The 19898-nt window shown below is 36.7% G+C and overlaps 1 protein-coding gene across 31 annotated transcripts in view; it reads right to left on the bottom strand.

The window, feature by feature from the left end:
- Window positions 1-19898, bottom strand: part of SOX6 (SRY-box transcription factor 6) — a 450079-nt gene that overhangs the window by 195284 nt on the left and 234897 nt on the right. For all 31 annotated transcript variants that reach the window (XM_043516939.1, XM_043516934.1, XM_043516913.1 and 28 more), the window contains one exon: window positions 10025-10114. In XM_043516939.1, coding sequence (XP_043372874.1) covers window positions 10025-10114 — 90 coding nt within the window. The remainder of the gene's footprint in view (window positions 1-10024; window positions 10115-19898) is intronic.

The raw sequence follows: 19898 nt of genomic DNA, 5'->3' as shown, positions 1-19898 counted from the left end.
CTCCCCCCACTCCCTCACATAAACCGAATTATTTAAAAAAACAACACCGCGTTTTATATTTCTAAACTGATGTGCCTCCTAATTGAATGCAGAACACTTTCAAACTATTTTCCACTACAGGCCCACTTTTTTCTAATTTAATGTACAGTATACCTTCATTGGTAGATTAAAAATGTTAGACTAGAAGTAAAACCTATTATTATACGCTTTTTTAGCGGTTTTGTCTTGTATAATTTATGATGAATTATGTAAAACACACCAAACCGGTTATGCTGCAAGCTGCTACTTGCATGCTGCAAACAATCACAGTTTCCACTGAAGAATCTGTATGATAGATTGGGACTTAGCAACTTAAAATTCCTGTGGAAATCAAGTACATTTTTAAGTATTGGATTTGATTATTTAATGAGACAACTTGCATTTTGCCCTGGCTAATTCAGAAGGCTGATAATATTTTACTCATAAAACAATTGTGCACCTGTTGTGATGGAAACCTATTCAAACAAATCAATAGGCATGAGGGTTCATTCTAAATACGAGCATGCTAGCCTCTCTCATTACTGCGAACTACAGGGCAACCCATTTTAAAAAGCCATGGGGCAGATTTCAGTTTAATCTTGCTGTGTAACAATGGAGTACATTTATGATCAAATTCAAACATTTATTACAATATACAAATGCACATTAAGCAAAGTGTTGGTGACACGTACTAAAAGAAATTGAGACAAGCTTCTCCTGTCTAACATCAGCAGGCCCTTGCTACTATCCTGCCAATCAGAGTAAGTGAAATCTCTTTTCAAATGTTTTTAGAGTCTAATTCAAGTCTCATCAAACTAATGGACAGATACCTATTGACTTCAACTGGACATGGATCAGGCCCTTAATAAAACAGATTTGTTTAAAGTTATTCAGTACGAAGGAGAAAATATAAATACAGGTTTCCACAATTTATATTACCATTTTCAACACATGGCCAAATTCCATTCTTACTTATCCTGGTACAAATCTGGAGGAACTCCATTGACTTCAATTAGGGTCACAAGTGACTAATATAAAAACTTTTAATTTAAGTATATGTCAAGACAAAGATCAGGATGCATGGGTGAAATTAACAACATTTTAAAAGAAAAAAGGAACTTAACAAAAAGAAACCGGATAAAATGGTAACAACCAATAAAACTTCAGTGTGAGAGCTAAAGTGTCAGTTTCTAATTCCTGTTGTATTAGTGTAAATCCAGAGTGACTCAGTTGGATTTCAGTTAAACATCTCTGTCTCAATACTGGTTGACACATACTATGAGTTCATTAGTAATACATGTACGCACCTAGCTGATTTCAGTTCTTTCTTAATTATTTCATTTAGACAAGTCCTTTGGTACAGTAACGTGTGTGTACAATTCTGTTAATTTTGAAGTGTAAGTAACATATAGGTATGAATCAATGCCACTTAGGCAAAGTGATATTGGTTCTTTTGAAAATGTAACCCATTGGTATGTACTCTGCAGTGGGGTGGGGGGAATAATGATTTACCTGAAAGACATGGGATGTTGGATGGATAAATTTAAAAAGCAATTCACATCAAATTTTGTAAACCCGTACAATAAACCAATTCTAAAATATTTCAAATTCACTTTGTGGGATGGCAGTGGATACATGAATAGATTGGGGGTGAGGAGACCTGTCTCAGGGTACAACTACAAAGCAAACGGAAACCTGCAGCAGCGAGTCACAGACCCCGGTCTACTTGGGCTCACACTGCAGTACTAAAAACAGCAGTGTAGATGTTCCAGAGCCCAAGCTCCAGCCTGAACCACAACATCTACACTGCTGTTTTTAGCACCATAGCGTGAGCCCCGCAAGTCCAAGGATGTAGACCCAGGCTCTGAGAATCACTGCTGTGGGGCTCCGTTTGCCATATAAATGTATCCCAGGTGGCTCGGCCTGCAGTGTTGATGCATGCTAGGACCACTTGCAGAACACTCACACATAGAGGTCTCCCTTCTGGACTTGACTTCAATGGAAGTTCTTCTGTGTGTAAAGTATGTGCACCAGGGTTTGCAGGACAGGGGCCTGAGTCAAAAGCAGCTCTGCCACTGACTTCAGCAAAAGTAGACCTTAAGATCCAAGTTCCACAGTCCTCAATGAAGCAAAACTCTCTCTGACTTAAATGACAACGTTGCTCATTTGGAGACGTCAGTTATTAAAATGAATAAATATCAGTTTTAGGAATATTAAAATATCAAACAAAAAAAATCAGAAAACTGCTGACTAAAATAAATTGCAAACCACTCGACGGGAGGAAGGGGGGGGAAGAGAAGGAACTAAAACTTACTTATACTTTTTCAAGGTTACTTTCAAACCTGCTTACTGGCACTTGAAACGAACTTTTCTAATGCTACAGGTGTTCTTATTACTATTTCTATTACTGAAAAACGCATTACGTTCCAGGAGATGATAATATATTTTATTTTTCCAATAATTGTACAGCTTTTTTAAAGATTTTTTCATTACTGGTTGGCATTGAAGTCTTAACACATAGCCTTGGCCCCACTCCAGCCCTGCTGACTTAAATGGGGCTCCATACGGCCACAGTAGGCACCCTTTATACTGTATGAATGGGGCCTACGTAGCTAAAAACATATTGTTGCATTGTGTACTTCAGCACCATTGTATGTGTGTAAATACATTGACTTATTTATAAAATGTGTTAGTCAATCTATATGTGTATAATTTGATTTACATAAAAGGTTTATTACAATGTAATTTATAGTTGTAAAGTCTTAAGAAATGTACATATTAATAGACTTGACATTTTAATATTAGAAGCTGGTGTGATTGTGATAAGTGCTATTGAAACATGATTCCATGTCCTAATGGTTAGAGTAGCAAAAATGTATGAATATTCTTTGTTGTAAATGATGTCCCCAGTCTTGCAAAGAAGTATGGATACACTTAACAGTGCCACTGCTGCCAATGGAACTACCCACACACTGTGTAGCTAAACATGTTCACAATTAATTTCAGGATCAGGGCCATAATTATCATGTATCAACAAAAATTAAGGTATTGCATGAGAATATATGGATTTCCACCAATTTAAGAGAGATCAGAATCAACGCCTTTGGCCTTACTAATTATACAAGTGTATCTTAATGGAAAAAAAAAAAAAGATAAAACAGGACACAGTAAATACAACTATTGTGCACTATACTCTTTATTTTGGAGTTAATTTACCTTATTCTTTACCAAGCATACCCAAAATAAAAACTATCTAAGTGGTAAATTTTGGATTTACTTGTGAAATATTACAACATGTGCATAATGTTAAGATATAATATAACATCAATTTAGGCCCAGAAAGGCAGTTACTGTGACACACCATGCAAAATGACTATGTCTAAAGAAGTGGTAAAATCAAAGTATACTTAAGATTTAGATTGGTACAAGATAAAGTTTAACATTATTTCATTGGGTCACTGTAATAAATATATTACCAGAAAACTTTACAGCCTGTGGTATATTTCTAATCAGGACCAGTTACTAACTTAAGGTGTTTTTGGGAGGTTGTTGGGGAGGAGGAAGGGAATGTTTTCATTGATTTCACTAATTGGAACCAACTCATCTCTTTTCCTGTGTATTGATTTTTTAAATCCTAGCAGTTAACATAGATTCTAATGTATCATAACACTTCAGACCTTAATCATAGAGTGGGTTTTTTCGCTTGTAGCTTTTGTTTGAGTTTTAATTACGAAGACCTTGTGTCTCCAACCCTGAGCTGGGTTTTTAATTGCTAGTATGTATATCATGCAGACTTCAAAAGAAATAAAAGATGTTTATAATAGAGAGCACAAAGGGGAGGTTTGAAATGTCTAAAGCCATACAAAGTGGCATAATTAAAAACCTATGGGTGCTTCTGTCATATAAGACCTATAATGTCTTTTTATATTTATATTTATAAAGCCAGCTGCTGTAAACACTTATTGTTTGCAAAAGAGGATCTTATACAATAATAATTGAGAAATAATTACTATAAACCCAGGACAAACTGGAAAGTAGGGTAACATGATAGTATCAGGAGCCTTATTTTACACGAAATGATCCTCTACATTCTGTATCGTGTAACCCAAGCCCCTGAAAATTGATCTGTGTTTCTATATTTCAGCACTGCTCTATCAACTGCACTAAAAGAGAAAGGAGATTTTCTACTAAATTCAAGCAAATAACAATTTCCTACCTGTTAACGAAAAGAACAAGAAAAGAATCTAACCTATTATTCTTGTAACCGCATAGTATTCATAATGTTCACACAGACTCATTCACAAAGAGCTGGCTCTGAGCCTGTTCCATAAATATGTAATTGATAATCACAAAATGCTAACTGTTGTGCCTCACTGTTCTCTTCCTCCAGCTAATATACACAGAAAATGTAGCTTTTTCTATCTATTCAATGAACACCACCAGTCACCTACATGAAGAATCTCTAACAATATATTCAGTGTATCTAATACTGAGAAAATGAGTGAAGGGAGTTTGCCTTATTAAACTTAAAGTCTCCATAGGAAACAGGGACACGCCTCCCTCTGATCCAACCATTTTCAGACCATTTTATTAATAAATGCTATGTGAAACAACAGCTTATATTTGGGAATCAATAAGGCTCCACTAGTGACTGATTTAATAAAGCATATAGGATATAAAAGGGCTACATACAAGCGAGAGAAACATACAATGCAAATAGACTTCAGCATTGGATAAAACTATGGGCATCAGTCACTGTCCAGCCTAAAAATAGAGTATACTGTACAAAGCCAGCATGTGACATTTAAGTCACAATGCCTATAAATACAGATAGTTCAGGTTATAAATGCTGGCAATGGAAGCCATAGCACAAACTTGTAACACAGTTAACCCAGGAGTCACTCATATATAAGATTGCTAGAACAATTCTGACTCTTTTGCAATAATGTCATTGCTTAAGTAACTTAAAGACTGGCCTTTATTTGATCTTCAAAGACCCTGCATGCTGAAAAAGACCATTGCAGGCTATTTCAATAGACAACTGCATGATGCATGTAAGACTATTCCAGAGATTTATGTTTGGAACAGAAACAGAAAACTTAAAACAGACTCTTTACAGTGATAAATGATGCTACTCTGCCTAGTTGTGGTCAGTAAAGAAAAAAAAACCTAGGAGCCTAAGCAACAATAAAACATACTTTGGGGGTTGGATCCCTTGCATCCAAACCTTGGTAAAGTAAGAGCTGAATCTGAACCCACTTTGTTTATTCAAAACATCTGCATATACAGCTTGGGCTGTTGGACATGCAATTTGCACATGCAAATGTGAGCGGTTTTTTTTTTTTCCAGGTAAGCAGATCATTTTGCTCAGTTCATCTGTTTCATGGACCTTTTAAAATCTGCCCTGCGTGTTTCAGTTATAAACATATCAAATGATCATGAAGACTTATTTAACCACTATGAAGTAGCTACAAAGTATTTTGCCAAATACTCCTCTCAGCTGTACCCATGCAACCCCACTGAAATCAATGGGATCGTTCTGCTGGAACTCAAAGGCGAATCTGGCCCTTTATCAATAACTGAAATTCTAATTAAAAATATGTAGAATAAGTGGTTTCACACATCAAGTACAGTATACAGGCATAACTGGGAACATGAACAATTCCACTTATGGAAAATAAAAAAATATTTCACTGTCTGCTATCTAGACAGGATGCTTTGTATTCTGTTAACAAATGGATATGGTTTCCAATCAGACCTTGATTAAAAAAACACTACTGTAATTAATTATAAGTATATAAAAGTAAGGCAATTTTATTTATTTTGTCTCTATCACACAATTATTTTTTCTTCTTTTTTATCATCTGTGTGTTTCACAAATGTGCACATAAAGAGTTTGCCCTATTAGTACAAATAGCTTTAACGCATTTTGGGGGGGGTTGTGGGGAGTGAGCACATGCCCTGCCTAACTGAAGCTCCTTCCCACAGGCTTTGAGTGGAAGGGCACTTGTGCAGTCACAGAGGGAGAGTATGTGCTCAAGTTATCCTTAACAAGAACAACGCCTTCTATCAAAAGTAAACAACTCCCAGTAACAGTCAGTGCAAAGAGCTGCTCCTCACTGGACCACACCTCTGTTTCTGATAATCAAGATTTTTTTGCTAATGACCTAACATTTTTTTTTTTAACTGCATCACTTCATGTTGAACTCTCAGTAATATAAAAGAAGGAAGCAGCTGCACAAAAGCCAAAAATATCAACCAGTTAAAACGCCCTGACTTAGAATTAATTGCAACCAAGTACAGGGGTAAGTTTTCAAAATTAGTTCTTAGCATCTTCAGTATGCAGTGGCAATCACCCGACCTGAAATCCCTTCAACCCTGAGAAAATGAACCCACAGTCATGGAAATCTAGAGCTTTGAACATTCCCAAAACAATTTTAAGTATGCCTGGTTAATTTAGACTACCTCACTTCTTTTATTTACTTCTTATACTCTCATTTTCCTGTCTGATTTCACACTCCCCTATGCCTAGAATGTCTTCTTTCCCCCAAGGCACCCAGTCCTCAGTCTCTTCATTCAGTATCCTCTCAGAACATACTTCTTAAGGCCCACTAGTGCTAAACCATGTTAATACATCATTATGATTCCAAGCTACATATTTTTAAAGAAAGCTATAAGTTACCACCTTGCAGACAGTGGAAAGAGCACTGGACTGGGAACAGATCAACAGATCTGAGTTCTCATTGTAGCTCTGCAACTGATCTATTTTGGGGCAAGACACTGCCTCTTTCTCTGCCTCAGTTTCCCCTTCTGTGTAATTGTGATAATTACTCCATAGATTTCAAAGCACTATAGAAGTACTCAACATTACAGCTGTAGTCTTCTGGGTATCCCTGTGCATTCTCACTGAACTTTTACTTGTCTCTTTGGGAAAAGGGAGTATGTTTCAAATGCAATTACAGTAGCAAGGATTTAGATGTGTGACTCCCCATAGCCCCAATGGCTGTCAGCTGACAGTAGCTAGGAACACTGTAGAGATAAGGACCATTAAGGAAAAGTCATCTGTGGTTAGAGCAAGGAGCTCTAAGGATTTACTAAGGTTTGAAGCAGGATCCCTGGGTTTTATCCCTGACTCTGCTATTGTCTCACTATTGGCTTTGGGCACGTCACTTCATCTTTCGTTATATGGTTTACTCACTAATACTAAAGTTTCCCTTCCTCACAGTGGTCTTATGAGGCTTCATTAATGTTTGTATACCATTTAGTGACCACTAGAGTAAAGGCTCTATTAAAGTGCAATCAACCCTATGAGGACAGAAGCAGTTCATACCGCTCTCCAGAGACCCATCTAGCCAGCAAAGACATAGCTGTTGGCTGGCTTCTGAGAAGTAATGTCTACCTCACCTCATTAGAGGGAGGTTTGAAATGATGTGGAGCCTCTGAAGGAAGAGTGAAAAGAGTAGTACCAGAGCACCCTGCCACCAAGCAGGGCCAGCCCAGGGATTAATTGGCACTGCAGGGAAAATAAAAACTGGCTCCCTAGATTAGGGGCTCACTATTCTGGAGGGGTATCATTCTCTAACAAACACTTCTGGCCAGCTCAGGGCCTCAGTGAGAGAGAAGAACAAAGTTTGAATGGGAAGGGGGCACATGGCTAAATCTCACTTCACATTATGCAAAATTTCCTTTGTGTTCTTACCTTTGGCTATGCTAACACCACAGGCTAAAACACATGTAATAATCTAAAATTCTCCTTGAGGCAGAAATAAGACACTAGGGACTTAATTCTCATTTATATTAAGGCTGCTTTACACCATTTGTGCAGCAAAAAGGGGATCCAAACTGGATATCACTTACATTTAAATTTTTATAATGTGCACACAACCAGTTAACCAGAGGGCCAAAGTAAAAGCGGATACTACAAGAATGAAGCAGAAAAAGATCCTATGGATATGTCATCGCTGCAAAGTTAACTTGGGCAATTGGCACCCAGATCAGAGCAGCCAGAGTAGTCATTCTGCAAAGCCATACCAAGGTTACTGTGTCCTCACTGGTGCTGACACACTCTTGTGTGTCACTGAATTGTGGAATAACTTCTCTGACTTTCTGGGCTCATAGCAGGAGCTGTTGGAAGGTATCAGCACTCAGATGGTTTAACTTGCATTTTCACTGCAAAGCGGATGGGTTACCAACCCAAGTGAAAGCCTCTCTTGGGTTTTAGCTTACAGTCCTAGACAAGCCAACTATGCTGGGATGAAAGCATGACCAAATTCAGAGAGCGTGTGGGTGGACAGAACGGGGTTTGAGGACAATACCTTAATAAGAGCCTGTGTCAGCTCTTCAGTGAAAACAGACCTTATAAGAAGTCAAACTTTAAATGTCCCAACCGAAAACTGAATGATACTCGGAAGTACATCAAAAAGCTTTATATGCCAAAAAAACCACCCATGTAAAATAATAAGGAATATGTTATCCATCATTGCCAGAGCCAGCATGTTTTAATTCTGATTCACTAATGGCATTCAAGGAGCTTCTATTTAGAGATTTGGGTAGTCGTATTGTGCAATTAATGTCCAACACTTTCCATGTTATCAGCAGACAACATGGTTTTAAATAGATTAGCATTTTGAATTACCAGTTTTTTCTGCCTTTTGTTTACTGCAAGCAGGCATAGCATATTTTGGTAAAACTGTGTGTCTTATTTCAGTCATCAATACTTTCCTACCTAATACTTTGCAGTGTCATAGCTATACAGGAGAAATCCAATCAAAGGAAACACATAAAAACAATTAGGTATCAGCTGACAGAAGTGATTATAAATTATTTATTAAAAAGGGCAAACCTTCATCTTGTTTATATCTATAGTAAATGCATCATATTTCAGAACATTTTTGGTGGAAATGCAAAATCACAAGCATCAATTATCTTTAGATAGTCTTTCTTTTTGTTTTAACGTTAGTAAGGACATCATTAGTATGACAAAAAAATCCTTGTTCCCATGTATTTATAGTTGTCATTTAATAAGACCATAGCAATCAACAGAAATAAATCTGTTCAATACATATCATAAATAATGTAAAATATCTAAGCTCACAGTGGAAAGAAAAGTTCTCTTTCCAATCCAAACAATAACAGCCTGAATTTCCTTCCAAGAGAAAAACCCATGGAAGAACCAAAGGGCAGGGAGAGAAACACCTTAAGGATCCTGTCACTGAATACTCTTCAAATTATTTTTTTATTAGCATAGCCTCCCACACTGATTAGATCCCAAGTGCCACAAATTTTTTGGGACCTGCTGGAACCACAGGCTATACACATGGCAAAACTCCAATCAACTTCAATGGTGACAAGATTTCACCCAGGTTCTCTCTTTCAACTCTAAGGATAATTCAATTGTAAAAAAACTAGCATTCTTCAAATTGGACATTTGAAGCACAGGATTAAAAAAAATAAGCAAAATGTGACATCCCACCACAATCGATAAGTACCCCACATACTACCTCTACAAAAATACATTCTTTGGGAATTACTACTAACCCACATCCTTTTGAAATGGGATGCTTTTGCCTCTTTCTTTTGGTATCCGGAGATTGAGATATTTAACAGATGGAAGAGAACTAATATAATACATTTAAAGTTTGTAATAAAATTGGAATGAGAGGGAAATATTCTTAACCCTGCTTGTAACTAAGTTTTAAGCACAAAAAAAAAAATCTTTGTTTTTCAAATATATCTGTCATTCTAAATAAATAGGTTGAGTTGGATGGAAAGAGTTCCAAAGAAAAACAGATGTTAATTTATTCATTTTATTTCCATTATATACTTGAACACTAGAGAGAACAGAATAGAACACCTGAACTTCGCATCATTCCATGCCCATAGTCCTATTAAAGTTGGTGGGAGTTTTGAGTGTGGATCAATGATTGGGTCATGCATTAAATGTACATTTTCTTCCGTTCAGTGACTAAAATATTATGTCCACATTTAAATATTTAATATATTATACCTTTAATTTCTCCAAGGAGTTCACTTGTATTTAGTCTTTCCATTTTCTCCTTCCAGTCTTTAGAAAGTAGTTTTTCCATGCAAGATGAGTCTATTAGAAAGGAAAATAAATACTTAATACAACTTTATAGATTAGGAAGTGTCTCCTTTAGCTCTCCAAAACCATCCTATCTGATCTGTCTGAACCAGATTTTCAAAGGGGAATGAACTTGAGGCCAAATGGTCTTTCATCTACTTCAACGTAAATCCCGTGTAACTCCATTGAGGTTAACTATGGAGTTACTATGTATTTAAAAGGATCTAAATGAGAGCAGAACTTGGTTCAGAATATATGCATGCCAATTTACATAGATAGCCACTCCATGTACAAATTTTATCTTTTGCATTTGAAAATGATTGCGCATTCAAAAATATAGTTGAAGATTTAAAGACTGTTTTTGGAAATTTGGCTCACTGTGTTCATCACAAACACATTTTTTTTACTCATGTCAATGCAGAAGTTATTCATATAATGTCTTCATGGAATTCATAAAAGAATTCTACATTTCTGATGTTCATAGTATCAGCATTTTTTCCCAGTAAGCTACGCAACAATTAGAAGATTGGCATTTAAATTCTGAAGGTCATATTGCAATCCAAACCTTCAGCCCAATCCAGCAGGCCTTTTTCAGGCAAAATTCTCATTGAAGTTACCGCACTGAAGATGTAGTGAGAATCTGGCCTCAACAAGTCCTCCAGGATCAGACCTTACTTTCACTGAAAAATTTAACACAGAGCATAACATAATCCTCAGTTAAATCAAAAGCTCTTTAAGTCCCTTAATAGAACTTACAGAATTTAACCTTCCAAATACAAATTGTAAAATGTGATTTTAACACAGGGAATGGGTAACTCATATGGTTGGTGTCACGATCTGGAGTTTTCCTCCTCTAACAACATCTATTCAAGGTTTATAAACTCTCAGTGAGAGAACTTTATATATAGCTCAATACTTCCTTCTCCCCTTCTCTGTTTATAATGGCAGTGGAATCTCCATTAAACTTTGTGGGGTCTATTCTCAACAGTGCATATGTTTAACTTCCATTACAATTATAGGACCTAGTCCCAAGAAGCACTTGGGCCCCAGATCAGCAAGGTATTTAAGCATGTACCTAACTTTAAGCATGTAAGTAGTCCCACTGACTTAAATGAAGCTGCTTAAAGTTAGACACTTGTTAAGCATCTTGATAAATCGGGATCTTAGTATCTCATGGGAGTGCTCAGCACTCTTAGTTCCAACTGAATTCAATGGGAGAAGAGTGGGTTTAGCACTTCAGCACCTATAAACTGACAGACATTAAGGTGAAAAGGGACCATCATGATCATCTAGACTGATCTGCCTATTGTATGCCACAGAACTTCCCCCATTCACTCCTGTGATAGACCCATAACCTCTGGCTGAGTTACTGAAGTCCTCAAATCATTATTTAAAGACTTCAAGTTACAGATCCACCATTTACAATAGTTTACACTAATTTAAACCTGCAAGTAACCTGTGCCCCATGCTGCAGAGGAAAGCAAACAAAAAACAGGGTCTTTGACAATCTGATGTAGGGGAAAATTCCTTCCCAACCCCAAATATAGCGATCAGTAGGACACTGAGCATGTAGGAAGACCTACCAGCCAGACACCTGGTAAAGAATTCTTTGTAGTAATCCAGAGCCCTTCCCATCTAGTGTCCCATCACTGACCGTTGGGGATATTTTCTAATAGCTACATGCCATTATAGGAATGATCTAATTTCACAGATCAGCTACATGCCGTTGTAGGCAGTCTCATCATACCATCCGCTCCATAAACTTATCAAGCTTAGTCTTGAAGCCAGATATGTCTTTTGCCCCCACTGCTTCCCTTGGAAGACTGTTCCAAAACTTCAGTCCTTTGATGGTTAGAAACCTTCGTCTAATTTCTAGTCTAAACTTCCTGATGGCCAGTTTATATCCATTTGTTCTTGTGTCCACATTGGTACTGAGCTTAAATAATTCTTCTCCCTCCGTGATATATTTATTTATATATATTCTTTATATATATTCTTATCCCTCTGATATATTTATAGATAGCAATCATACCTCCTCTCAGCCTTCTTTTGTTTAGGCTAAACAAGCCAAGCTCTTTCCAGTCCTTGGATCATCCTAGTAGCCCTTCTCTGTACCTGTTCCAGTTTGAATTCATCCTTCTTAAACACGAGAGACCAGAACTACACACAATATTCCAGATGAGGTCTCACCAGTGCCTTGTATAATGGTACTAACACTTCCCCGTCTCTACTCAAAATATCTCACCTGAGGCATTCTAGGACTGCATTAGCCTTTTTCACAGCAGCACCACATTGGTGGCTCATAGTCATCCTGCCATCAACTGATACACCTAGGTCTTTCTCCTCCTCTGTCACTTCCAATTGATACGTCCCTAGCTTATAGCAAAAATTCTTGTTATTAATCCCTAAATGCATGACCTTGCCCTTTGCACTATTACATTTCATCCCATTTCTATTACTCCAGTTTACAAGGTCATATAGATCATCTTGTATGATATTCTGGTCTTCCTCTGTACTGGCAATTCCTCCCAACTTTGGGTCAGCCATAAATTTTATTAGAAGGACTCCCACTTTCTGTTCCAAGGTGAGTAATAAAAATAAGTTAAATAAGATTGGTCCCAAGACTGATCCTTGAGGAACTCCACTAGTAACCTCCCTCCAGCCTGACTGTTCACCAGTCAGCACGACCCTTTGTAGTCTCCCCTTTAACCAGTTCTTTATCCACCTTTCAATTCTCATATTAATCCCCACCTTCTCCAATTTAACTAAACTTCTCATGTGGAACTGTATCAAATGCTTCCCTGAAATGTAGGTAGCTTAGATCTATTGCATTTCCTTTGTGTAAAAAATCAGTTACCTTCTCAACAAAAAAGAGATCAGGCTGGTCTCGCACAATCTACCTTTTGCAAAACCATGTTGTATTTTATCCCAATTACTATTAATCTCTATATCCTTAATTACTTTCTCTTTCAAAATTTGTTATTACCTCTCAGTATCAGGCCAATAATCAATATTTTATTAACAGAGGTTGTTTTAGGCATAAACAGTGCTTTACGAACACATAATAAGGTGCCAATTAATGACCATATTTACAGTAATGCAATCCCACTGATTTACCAAGAGTTATTTGGGTGTAAATGAAGGCAGAATTCATCTCAAGGTCTCCAATGTGAATTACTTGCAAATTAAAGGCCAAATCCTATTTCGCATTACCATGCAGGCAGTCCTCCTGGGAGTACTCACACGAGTAAGAAGAGCAGGATTTGTTCCTACCTTACCCAGTTACATATAGGGGACAACAGTGTGTTCCAACACAAAGGGGATGGTCACAGAGATCAGCATTGGAAGGAATCACAAAAGAGGTGCGTTTTACGGAGGGAGTTAAAGGCGGAAAATAAGGTAATCTGTCCAGTGACATTTTTAAGATGCAAAAGTGTTTCATGCGAACATGCATATTAACTTTCCATATGCGAAAAAAAGAGTTTCATGTAAACTAAATTACAACCATCAAAAATCAAGGTTTTAATTGCAACACATTTATGCCATGTAAACCTCCTTCGAAAGACAACATAGCTTGTTAATATTTTTGAAATAGCATTTATTTACTAATTATCTCTTTCCATAAAAGACACAATTTAAGAAGCTGTAAGTTGCAGCAGACACTGTTAAAATACTTGTTATACAATAAAACAAATTATTCAATTTTAACAATTACAAGCATGTATTACTTTTATGAGTTTTGGCCTAGTAATAGAAGAATCAACAAATAACCATGAATTACCAATAGAACATTATAATTTGTCCTTTTTTGTGATATCATCAGTTTAAAAAGATGTCTCTCTGTTGCTCTCCTGCCAAAATTTCAGGCCTTCATCCATGCAAAAGAAGAGCCTTTTGACTTTATTTTGATGTCTAATGGACGTTATGAGTGTTAATGACTTTTCATCAGGATGCTTTCTCTCAATTGATACAAAACCACCACAACAACAAAATCTTAGGATGCAACAAATAACAGAATCAAGAGACAATTAAATAATCTCATGAGAGCTGAGAAGAAATTCACCCTTGAAGCAAACACATGTATGAATATATACAAGCATAGAAGCATATTTCTCAAGAATTTCATTCAGTAGGAAGATGAATAAAAGAAGGGTCAGTCTGTATGCCCCCTCTCTTAATATAATCATGTTAATAGTTGTAGTTTTCTTTTTCTGTATAAATGATTGAAAAATATTTGCAAGGAAGTATTTCTTTAAAAGATATTAGACTGCACAGGTACTGCATTTCTCAATACTGAACTTCTATCCAAACAGCTCGTAATTATTTGCTATTACATTTTGTTCTTGGGCAGTCTCAGAAAGGTTAGGAAAATACAAATTACTTTTAAGAACTGTGAACATATATTGTAATTACAGCTTCTTCTTTTTTTAATTCCAGAAGGTTTGCAATTGGTGGGGGTCGGTTTGCATAATTCTTAACTAAAATTATCATTATATGTTCACCTATCTCACTGGAGATACCTGAAATTGGACATTCACCTACATGGAAGGGGTAACAAGCAGCTAACAGTGAAAAATATGTTCCTCCCCAAGCCCTTGTACTCATGTGCTCACACACACAGCCTGAAAAGGATCTATGGTGAGGAGATGTGTTTTTTCCTTTAATACTGAAAGTCAATTTCCCTCCATACATATAAAATCTTCAAAGTTGCCTTCTTACATAGGGGAAATTTCTTCAGTAGTAGTAATCCATTTCCTGGCTTAGTTCATTAAAGAAACAGGCCTGAACCAAAACACTGGATTCCAAATTCCACTGACTCTTGGAAGTCTGGACCCAAATCAGGAGTGCAAAACTATCTAGAGAGTAAGTTGAATCAAGGCTCCAACTCTAAAGCACCCCAAAGCCTGAGGAATCTGGACATCCATGAAGTTTAGGGATGTTTCAGTTCGGGACTGTCTATTATAAACTAAGCAAGGAAAGTGATTACTCTTGATAAATGTTCACCTTTGGATTTTGAATTTGTGGCATGGGCCCAGGTCTCATTTATAAACTAAGCATATTTTCTACTGGCTTTCACCCCATGCTAACTCACCCATGCCAGTAGAGTTACCCAAGATGTAAGTAAGTCAGTAGAGCACAGAATTTGACTCCACATATTTTATGAGAACTTTTCTTCCCAAGACAACAAGAGCAAATGTGTTACCTATAAATTAGAGTTTGAATTATCTATCAAAATCTGATTTCTTTTAAACTATGATGTTTACTGTATAATCCACACCCGTCAATATTTCTTTTAGTAATTTTAATTGTTCAATGGAGGTAGAAGTACTGCAGGATTCTCCCTCAATGTGGTAACTTGTGATGGTGGATGAGAAAAGATTGTTACAAGATAAACAAGGTGAATAAACAAAGGTAAAGCGAGTCCTTGACAGAAGATGAAAAGGATCTCTCCATGAACACAAAGCATTGATGAAAACAATTAACATTTGTCCACTGGCTAATCAATCAGCCATGGAATGGATGGAATCCAGCACTCTGTTGCAAGATTGGTGATGAATAACGGGTGCTAACTATCACAGCCAAGCTCTGAAGTTCTTCTGACTAAATGAAAGTCATCTTCTCCCTGTCAAGAATAACTTTTGCATTCTCTCTTTTTCTATTTTATTCCAGTCTCACAACCTTGAACAAGCAAGCAACCAAAACTATATCTTGCATGAATACTGTATGACCTTCCAAAGGCCTGTGTCCATCCACATATTTTCAGATTGTTTTTAATTTACTGAAGTAGCCTCTCATTACTTTCTTTGAAATACAGATATGAAGAAGGCATTCATACCATGTGTGTTTTTGTTTTTTATGGTAAAGTCATACATAAAAGAAAGCCTAAATGTGAGAGTGCAGCAGCAAAACTTCAAAGCCCTGACTGTCAGACATTATTATTTCAAATCAGCTTTGACTTTTTGAGACTTAATAAAACACTGTAGTATACAGTGGCATATTTACAACACCCATATCAATGATCAACTGAACTGTCTTACTCTTGCTACCTTGCAATGCCTTGTTTTCTTTTATAATAAGCTTCTTTCAAAGCATGTTGTAACAATACTGTGAGCTGATAATTATTACTGATATGAGTTCTAAAACATGACTTGTTTGCATACAATTCTTTTTGAATATATACATTATATTGTGACAGAAGACAAAAGCACATTGATTTATTAATAATGATTGCAAATGCACTATAAATTCATAAACAATGAATGGAAATGTATACAGAAATGTAATTCAATCAAAGGTACATGTGACATATTTTTCTAAGTGCAACTAAAATATATTAGAACTCAAGGGAGTGTTGGAAAAGCCTGGGGGGAAATATCAGACCATACCTAGCACAAGAGCAAATATTTAAAAGGATGATATAACCCTTAGTAGATTGACGAACTTCCCACCAGTGTTGCAGAAAAAGGGTGCTGTATAATTAAGAGCATGACAATTCCTATCCTTATTTTCAGGAGGTATGCTTTATAGGAATGTTACAATGCACATTATAATGCAACGAGATTTCACTGAACATAATGAGTATTCATTATGTTTTAGCAAGCTCTGGGAATGTCCCAAAATGTGATTTTTTTTTCCATCTTCACTGTGGAGCACATACTCCCTAAGCCGCTGCTATTATATGTATTCATTTGTTTCCAATTCCACAACAAGAGATGACAGTATTGATTGGATCAGGCTAAATCAAATGAGTTTGGAGGCCTCAGACAAGTCAAGGTTACAGGAGAGAAACAGTGTACAGGGAATTATCCCATTTGATATATTTGTTTAAGGAAAAAGTCTTTTTTTCCAAAATCCAAACTACTGGTAAACAACAGTAATAGTGGCTCTCTCGTCTCCTGTTCCTTAACTTCACTTTGACTATGTATATACTTAAACGGCTAGAGCATCACAGCTGCAGCATGGTGGCACTTGGGTGTAAACACTCACTACAGCACTAAGAGGAGTTCTCCTGTTGCTATAATTAATCCACTTTCCCAAAAGGCAGTAGGTAGGTCAACAAAAGAATTCTTCCATTGATTTAGCGCTGTCTACAGCTGGGGTCAGGTTGGTTTAGCCACGTCACTCATGGGTGTGAACATTTCATACCCCTGAAAAATGTAGCTGGGTCAACCTTGCTATTTAGTGTAGACCTGCCTGAAAATGTCTTGATTTTTTATGTGACAATAGGATTTCCCTAGTTCCATGATGATCTACTAAGGATTTGACACCAAATCAACAACAATAAAAAAAAAACAACCCATTATCCATCTGAAAGAGGAGGGTTTGCTTTGGTATTTCACATAAAGGAGAAAAACCTAATTAGAAAAAGCAATTCAGAAACTACAAGAATTTTTCAGTAAAATGCAAGATTTCGTTTTAAAAAGATCATTCAGATGTTGGTCTAGTTAGTGTATACTGGGTGCTACTGACTTTTATACTACCAATGGCATTATTAGATTCAGCTAAAGAAATCTGTTATTCAGAAAGTGAAGTACATTTTACTATCTAGTGATCGGACTTAATTTGTGTGTACAGCCTGGTAGCACCTTTCACTAACTGATCCATCTTCAGGTGTACAAGAAAAGCTTGATTTACATGCCTTTTGTGAATTCTTTGCCCTCTAGATTTCCTTGAGATAAAGAACCACTTAGCATAGCTCTATACCATTAAAATCATAGTCTTCATTCTTGGTAATATGTATATTAAAATTAAATGCAAACTGTAACATTTCAGTGTTCAGCAAGATGAATTTCATTCACTTTGAAAGAATTAGCTTTTATAATCTGACACCAATTCAAACTGAAATAAAGAACTTCATATTTATAGTCATGACTTGATAAATAAAAATATAATTTAACCATAACTATCAAACGTAAGTGCTGGATGATGCTCTCTATTCTTTTTTAATGCAAGGGTGTAAAATTTGTGTAATGTTACTAAAATAGATTTTTGATGCCATATTACTAATTTTCTTCTTTTCTATACAAATTACCCTTTTCATTTTCAATAAACTTTAACTAAAAGAAAAAAGGAGGGCAACAATACAGAACTAGTCAAAAATCAGCCTGAAGGCTCAACATAGTTATGATATAGTGCCACTGCCCCCGCTTCATAAGTAGCTTGGTTTCAATCTTCCTGTCACCAGTAAGTTAGGTCAAGTGAATCTCATCTCATCCTCCTCAATTTCCATATTTCCATTCTAGAGTAATTAATTTTCATGGTATAACAGAAAATTTAAAAATAAGACATTTGAGATATGTTGTTAGCCAACTCACTAACTTCTTTGACTATCACTTCAAGATTTTGTTGATTTACTATCCCCTCAACAGCCAATTTGATGGTGAATGGCACTACGATCAGCCATGTATGCATAAATAAGATAGTAATTGGAAAGAATATTACTTAAGAACTAGAAAAATTAACAAAAGAGAAAAGGTATACTTACTACAGATCGTTATTATTTCATCCCTAGGCTCTATACCTCACTCTGCCACTGATCTGCTATGTGACCCTGGCCAGCTCACTTCACCTTCCTGCACATCATCCTTTCCTCCCTTTTGTTTCTCCTGACTATTTATACTCTAACCTCTCAGGGGCCAGCACTACATCTCATTATACTTGTCTACATTTGGAGCTGGGAATGTGATTCCCAGCATGCAGAGACATACTCATTCTAGCTCTGCTTGAGCAAGTGTGCTAAAAAATAGCAGCATAGCTGGGGTAGCCTGGGTGGCAGCTAGGGATACTTGCCCCAAGTACATACCCACCTGGACCCCCTGGGCACTTACTCAGACAGCTAGCCCATGCCGCTGACCAGGCTACCCCTGCAATGCTATTTTTAGCATACTTACCCTAGCAGAGCTAGCCTGGTATGGCTATGTGAGCTAGGAATCACACCGCTCAACTTAAATATAGATGTAGCCTGTGTGTTTGTAGAGTGCGTTTAATACAATGAGGCCCCAATCTTGGATGGGATTTGAAGGTATTACTGTAATAGAAAGAGCAACAATTGATGCCTAATGTAAACAAATTTGTAATCTCAATGATAATGGAACAGTAGTTCCTAGTAGAAATTCTTGCCTAATAGCAATAATGTAAATCCAGCAACTGACTACCTCAAAAGCGGTTTTCTTTAGGACCAGGGACCAAATTAATTTGCCAACTGCTACATATTTTTTCATGGTGACAAGATTTCCACAAAATGATAAGATTAGAACTGAAACAAGGTGGGCGAGGTAATATCTTTTATTGGACCAACTTTTTCTGGTGAGAGAGACAAGCTTTCAAGCTTCACAGAGCTCTTCTTCAGGTCTGGCAGGGAAGAGAGCTCTGTGTAGTTCAAAAACTCATCCCTTTCACCATCAGAAGTTGGTTCAATAAAAGATATTACCTCACCCACCTTGTGTGTCTCATATCCTAGGACCAACATGGCTATAAACTACACTGCAAACAAAATTAGAACTGTAAGAGTGTGGACTGCTCTCTTAAATTGAATTAAAACTCTCGAAGCGCACTAAAAATAATTAGGCCTTAAAATGTTCTGGTTTTACCCTGAACTCTCACACACTCCCTGACTGGTCTAGCTCTCACATGAAATTATGTGCTTTTCAAATGCAAACACTGATGTACAAATACTGGTAGTTTCCTGGCTTGCTTTCTAAAATGAGCCTAATGGAAAAACAGCAGCAGGTTTGCAGAATGTACCAATCCAGCCTAGAATGGCTTGTTTAAATAGAGTTCAAATCTCTAGTGAACAGTT

This window comes from Dermochelys coriacea, chromosome 6 (assembly GCF_009764565.3).
Source record: "Dermochelys coriacea isolate rDerCor1 chromosome 6, rDerCor1.pri.v4, whole genome shotgun sequence".
NCBI classification, from domain to species: domain Eukaryota; kingdom Metazoa; phylum Chordata; order Testudines; family Dermochelyidae; genus Dermochelys; species Dermochelys coriacea.
The sequence above is the reverse complement of the archived record's forward strand: the minus strand, read 5'-3'. Positions and strand labels throughout refer to the sequence as shown.